The sequence below is a fragment of the Arachis ipaensis genome, chromosome B02, assembly GCF_000816755.2.
Source record: "Arachis ipaensis cultivar K30076 chromosome B02, Araip1.1, whole genome shotgun sequence".
In the NCBI taxonomy this organism is placed as follows: domain Eukaryota; kingdom Viridiplantae; phylum Streptophyta; class Magnoliopsida; order Fabales; family Fabaceae; genus Arachis; species Arachis ipaensis.
In genome coordinates this window covers 15,094,812-15,101,631 of record NC_029786.2, presented here as the reverse complement: position 1 = coordinate 15,101,631, position 6,820 = coordinate 15,094,812, and the positions used below count along the sequence as shown (strand labels likewise).

At 37.8% G+C, this 6,820-nt stretch overlaps 1 protein-coding gene across 13 annotated transcripts in view; it reads right to left on the bottom strand.

Moving 5' to 3' along the window:
* The window catches only part of LOC107625075 (putative pentatricopeptide repeat-containing protein At5g52630), a 23,124-nt gene continuing 16,748 nt past the window's right edge, over positions 445 to 6,820 (bottom strand). For 2 of the 13 annotated variants that reach the window (XM_021115570.1, XM_021115558.1), the window contains exons 2-6: positions 4,325 to 6,290; positions 2,068 to 3,922; positions 1,409 to 1,669; positions 1,224 to 1,285; positions 445 to 1,121 (exon numbers count right to left, since the gene is read on the bottom strand). In XM_021115570.1, the coding sequence (XP_020971229.1) occupies positions 4,441 to 6,222 (1,782 nt within the window). In that variant the 5' untranslated portion in view covers positions 6,223 to 6,290 and the 3' untranslated portion in view covers positions 445 to 1,121; positions 1,224 to 1,285; positions 1,409 to 1,669; positions 2,068 to 3,922; positions 4,325 to 4,440. Of the gene's footprint in view, positions 1,122 to 1,223; positions 1,286 to 1,408; positions 1,670 to 2,067; positions 3,923 to 4,324; positions 6,291 to 6,424; positions 6,543 to 6,820 lie in introns of all 13 variants that reach the window. The other 11 variants (XM_016327642.2, XM_021115562.1, XM_021115564.1 and 8 more) reach the window with 11 other exon arrangements.

Below are 6,820 nucleotides of genomic sequence, written 5' to 3'. Positions count from 1 at the left end.
GATGGACACAAAATGCATCATAAGACAATAATAATAATAATAATAATAAAATGAGAAAAAATACTTTTAAATTAATATATTTTTTGATGGGTTATTTAAATTATTAGAAATTTGATTAATATATTTTAAATTTTAAATACGTAAATATATTCATGTTGATTTTTTAAAATTATTTTTGCATATTATTTTGTCCTTGTTAGTAAACTTTTCTTATTGTCATTGATGTACAAGAATCTTACATGTGACACATATAGAGCATTTGACATATTTTAAGTATTTAATCACATATGCACCTGTTAATATACTCCAGAGAAAATAAAAAATACATCGTTTTTTTAAAATTAACTTACTATTAAAGGTAACAAGAAAGAGAAACAAAACATAAAACATTCCAAAACCTAAAAATATAAATCTGAACCATTAATATAAAATATAATAAACTGAAAATTAACATTTATTATTTTACTTAATTAATAAGAAGTGAAACATAATGGTGTAACACTACAAGGCTATCACTTTTTACCAATGGCCAAGGCGTCAAGGTGGTGGTGGTGGTAGTGGATCGTTGGCCTGCAGCAACTGTGAGGCACCGCTGGGCTTGAAAGAAGGTGGAAGGGGCATAGGAACATTGCTGGAAGAGCCGCTCTGCCTCGGCATCGATTGCATGAAGTTGTAGATCTGACATATGGCGCTCTTCAAACCAGTGAACTCTTCATATTGTGTGTCAACCATGTGCTGGAGGCGAGTGATCTCCTCTAGCTGTCTTTGATGAGTCTGCTTCCACTCGTCCCGCTCTTAATGGTAGTGTGCCTCCATCTCTTCATACCTCGTCCTGTGCTGCTCCAATTGCTAACTCATCTCCTTCTGTAGGCTAATCTGCTCCCTCAGATCTTCCGGTTTCATTGGCGATGCATAGGTCATCTGGTGTCCCAGCTGCATCATAGAATCCTGGTGTAGTAGTGGTGTTGAGTGTTGACACATCCAACTTCATACACTCTCACGCTTGCATCTACCAACCATCTGTGTCCCCACCTCTCAAATCGAGGGCGATTCTATGACCCTTGCAGCAATTTGTGTGGCACGTTCATCGGTGGCTTTCACCATGTTCTCCTCAAAGCGTCCTGACATATAGAAAAAATATAGAAGTATTAGCTAGATAGATAGTTATATATAGTTAATGTAAAACATGAGATATTAAACTTATGTGAGTCTTCTCAGAGGACCTATTAAGCCACTTGCTACGGTCCTCCTTCCTGGTATGAGCCCTCTTTAAGAGCTCGCTCTCCTCACATAACAAGAGAATTGAAGTCATTTGATATCAAATCAAAAACAAAAAACCACATACACATGAATTATATAGATGAAGAACATAATAATGTTTAAGACCGACTAATTATATGTTACGTACCATTTTTTTGTCGTGGCCACATACGTAGTGGAGCCACAAGTGTGCAACGACTCTTCTGTGTTGGACTTGGACTTCGTATCTCCGTATTCCTCCATAGCCCAATACTCCCTGAGTTGTGCAAGAATTTCATTGGAAATCCAATCAGTTGGAGAACCCTCATTGCGAATGTCAACAGACATCTTGCGGAGACACTTTCCTGTCCAAACTCATCATGCATTGTACATCTTTTGCTCTTTTCCAACGCCAGAACCTGAAATGTTGCTGTAACACACAATAATGAGAAGCATGATAGTGATTTTGTATATAAAAATTTTAAATGATGAAATATATAAAAGTTTTGGACATTAATTCGAAAACATCCGCTTTTGATTTTTACAAAGTTACCAAAGTGTATCAATTAAAATCATTCAATAACTGTAAAAAAAATACTCATAGCCATGAATGGAAATTTTGGGGAAAAAGAAAAGGATCCTATATGTCCAAATGAATTAAATAGAAAATTTGGAAAGCATTAGTAACACTAAAGGGAAAAAAGCAATTTCTTTTACTCTGCTAGGTAAAAAACATCCCAAGGTTCCACATTTTGACCAGAGATGAATGGAAATTGCTCATAAAGTAAGTTCAAACGTTTTCCAGATAAATGTCTTAACCTATCATACCATATATTTTTGTTTGTCATTGGTGTGGTAATGGCATTATTTAATAAGTTGGGACCTAATGTGGTTGTGGGTTTGTCCTTCATAGCATTCACAATGAGATAATATAATCCTTCCTTTTGTTTAGCCAAACCAATTGTCCTCAACAATCTCGCATCCTGTAATTTGCAAAATACATCCGAAAATAGTAATTGACAAGGGAGAGTGGAGATAACATGAATATTAACTTTAAAACGAGAATAACATGAATGACATGAGAATGAGTTCAGGTGAGATTGTGAGAAAGCAACAGCACCAAGAGTAACATGACAATTTGATAGGATCAAGGAACTAGCAAAATTAGGGGATTTTATTGATGAACTAGGGATTGTAGAACTAGCAAAATTAGGGGATTTTATTGATGAACTAGGGATTGTATTACAATCCCTAGTTGGCGTGCAGAGTTTTCCTCAATTACTAGAGAGAATTTTCATCTCCTGAACTAACACACTTTTACAGAATTTTCTAACTAACTAAAAACTAACTAACCTCTAGCATTTATAGGCAGCAGCTAGGCCTACCATTACTGCTCCTAAACCTGCTAAACTAGTTTAAAAGGACCAACAAACAGCCATTCTGCAACAATTAGGAATTAAGCAGTGAAAATCATCCCATCAACTCCATACCTTTCCTCCTAGAAACCAAGCCAAACCTGTTTCTATCACAATTACTTGAAAGATGAAAATAAACTGGATATTTTATGATAAGTGTGAAAACATTTTAGTGAAGAAATTATGTGATATATGGCACCAGAATCAATAATTCATGAAGCATTATTGAAGAAACTGAAAAACAATTATGTGGAATGAAATCAGAAATATTAAAAGAATATACATGATTGATTTGTGAAAATGGACTACCAAACTTGGCCTCTGATGGATCTGATCGAGAAGCAAGATGGTTTTGTGGCTTGGTGGTGTCCAAAGAGCTAGAAACATTAGTTTTCAGAGGTACAAGAGAGCTTGTTGTTGGGTTGGTGTAAAATAAGGCTCATATACTTGTAGGTCACCCTTTGTATTGGAAGTTAAACACCAAGCAAGACATGTCACGCCGACGGCACTGACAGAAGAATGAGGCACGACAGCATCGGTGTTAACGGAGGGCATTGTGCCTTGCTCGACAAACCACGGACAACCCAAATATCTGGGATGACATGTGGACAGAGTCTTAGTAGGATGAGTGCAGAAGAAGACTGGGTCAGTGAGAACACTGCTGCCAGGTGTAGAAGGAGTAGATGTGCGTAGTGTTTTTTACCATGGTGAAGGTATCAGCAGACCCCCTGAGGGGAGCTCCGATACCATAAAAGAGCAAAAAAGACGCAAAGAATATAGATGCAATAATTGATGAAAAGAAATTATACACATATATAGAGATGCTGGCCACAACGCATAGCTTAGAAGGAAATGAAAACAAATAAAATATACAAAAAATTTAATAACAGAAAGATGATAAAAATCCTATCTTAAGTAACAGATTCTTGGACATGTACAATTACGTGATAACAAATAAATGAGGAATATTTGAATTTATTATAAACCAGATACTTATTTTTAACCTTTTTGTAAATCAATTGGAATATCATTATTAGAAATTGTATGTAATAGTAGAACATATTAAACGTGAAACGGACTTTGGCTTAACTACATTGAAAATATTTACAGTCCAATCCTATGAATAAAACGACTAAGGAAGGTTTGATAAAGAAAGTGGTCAATAAGACAATAGGCAAATTTCTTATTTCTTACAATTAATGCAAAAAGTAGCTAGACTAGGATATGGAAGCCTGAAAATCATACCTGAGTATCCACTATCCACTGCTCTGTCCAACCACAGAAGAGAGAAGTACATGAGTAGTTGAATAAGGATGCAAATAGTATGCTATGTAAAGGTAATTGTATGAGTAGTTGAATGATTCATTCATGCCGAAACTTTTTGTTGATTACTAAGACAATTGATAACAATTGCTAAGAAGCTGTAAACTATTGAAATGGCAGAGTAATTAATTGATTTCAAGTGAATTTATGAATCTGATCGGCAAAATTGAGTAAGAATAATAATAGTAAAGGAAACATTTGATCAATCTACAGCATACAATTGCTTAAAGAAAAATGTCTTGTCCATGACTCCATGCAATCAAAAATCGAAAACCGCTGGACGCTGCTACATAGATCCTTTGGAACTAAGCTGGATGGTAATGTTCTCAAGCAAAGAGGAAACTTACCACTAAAGGATGAAAATGTTCAAACAACAAGACGGTTCATCAAGAACGATATATTATAGTCATGAACTGCTCCAACTTTGTTATCAGTATTCTAATGTCACTCAGCATCATTATGATCACCAATAATCTCCACAAGTGCATTTCCCATCCTCAAATCGGTGGAACCTGTTATTGTCCCTCACAATGATCACCCTCCCAGTGCACTTGCTAATGTACTTGATTGCAGTGTGGCAATCGCCACAAACACGCAGATTCTTCATCACTCTGATTGGTCGCTCCTTCGGGAAAGTAACGAGGCCAAATGCTATGGCCAACCTTTCACTATGATACCTTATAGTCTCATTCTTCTCTTCGCCTCCCACCTCTTTCAGCACAAAAGATGTGTCTGCAACATAACCAGCCTTCTCCATTTCTTCTCCTAACTCCTCCAACTTCTTATAGATTTCCGTGGTCTTTGCGTGAGACCTATCCCCAGCAGCAAATGTGTGAACTTTATTCCCTTCCTCCACCCAACTCAAACCAGTTTCCTTCTTTATTCCTTGATCCCTCAGCATCTTCCTTGCCCTTGCCGCTTCCTCCCATCTACCAGCAGCAGCATAAGCATTAGAGAGCAATACATGAACGCCTGAGCTCAATGAACCCAACTCAAAAAGTCTATCAGCCACGTAGGATGCCAATTCAGTGTTCCCGTGTATTCTACAACCTGTCAACAAAGCTCCCCAGACAGATTCTGTTGGATGCATAGGCATCTCTTGAACCACCTGAACTGCTTCCTTCAACTTCCCGGCACGGCCAAGCAAATCCACCAATGTGGAGTAATGTTGTGCCCCTGGTTCAATGCCATAGCCTCTCATCATCTCAAAGTAATACTGGCCCTCCTCAACCAACCCAGTGTGGCTGCAAGCATAGAGCATGCACAAAAAGGTTATGAAATTAGGCTTCATCCCAAGACTCTCCATCTCCCTGAAAAGCTCAAATGTTTTACTTGTATGGGCATGCTGAGCACATGCAATCAGCATTGCATTCCACATGCCAAGGTTTCTATCCTTCACCTCCTCAAAAACCTGGTAAGCTCCTTCCACAACCCCACACTTAGAGTACAAAGAAATCAATGAACTCCCCACAAAACACGATGAATTAAAGCTTGTCTTAAAGCACAATCCATGTACTTGCTTCCCCAACTCAAGCAATGTGGAGCCTCCACAAACCCTCAAAACACTAGACAAAGTAAAATCATTAACCCCAACATCTTTCTCACCCATCACCCTCTTAAACAATCCGAGAGCCTCCTCATCCTCACCTATCTGCACATACCCATATATCATCCCACTCCAAGAAACAACATTTCGTTCGGGCATTTCGTCGAAAACCTTTCTCGCACACCAAATTTTGCCACACTTGGCATACATATCAACAATGGAACTCCCAACAAACACATCAACCACATACCAAGTCTTGAGGGCGAGACAATGCACTGATTCCCCGATGTGGGGATTGCCCAATATGGCACAAGACTTGATGGCGCTGGGGAAGGTGTGGTCATCTGGACGGATCCCATTAAGGATCATACGGCGAAATGAGTGTAGAGCAAGCAATGGGAGTTCGTTTTGGGCGAAAGAAGAGATTAAGGAGCTCCATGTGGTAGAGGTTCTATGGGGACTTTCGTCAAACACTTTGTGGGAGAAGTGGGGGAGGCAAGTTTTCGAGTAGAAGTTAATAAGGTGATGCGAGAGGAGAGGAATGGAGTTGAGGCCAGTCTTAAGAATATGGGCGTGGAGCTGAAGCCCCTTTGGAAGGGAGCGAGAATAGGTGAGGGACAGGAGCGTGTTGCAAAGGTTCCGGTAGTGTTGTTCAAAGCTTTGGGTGTTTGGGTGCAATGCAGTTGCTATTGGTAGCATGGCTCAAACAGGTGCACCTTCACCATGCATCTTGTGGCTCAACAAGATTGTAATTGCTTTTGTTTTCCCTGACGTAGTTAACAACGGAAAAAGGTTACAGTTTGAACCATTTTACAAACAAAAAACTTGTTTCAACTTTAACAGATTTGCGAACATAGAAACCTTTTAATATCAAGAGTAAATACACATTCCAATCTCTCACCATTTTTTCGAATGACTAAACCTCTTTCAACGATATGGAAATGTCAGATCGGTTCCCTAACCATCAAAGATGTTATAGTCCCTAGAACCGGTTAATAAATGGTGACGGCTGACATGGCCTGTTAACAAAATGATCAAAGGATGGAATGAACATTTAAACAAAATGGTTTGGCTTTTTGAGACTAATAGCCCCTGCATAATAAGCAAATGTCATCGTTTCTTCTTCACACCACACCACAAAATTAATATTAATTATTTTTTTGTCAAAAAATTTATTTTTTTTTCAATTTAAGACTATCATTTAAGATTTAATTTTTATAATTTAAAATAAAAAATAATTTTTAAAAACTTAGTTTTTTATTTCAATTTAATCAATATAATAAAAAAAAGTTTAATT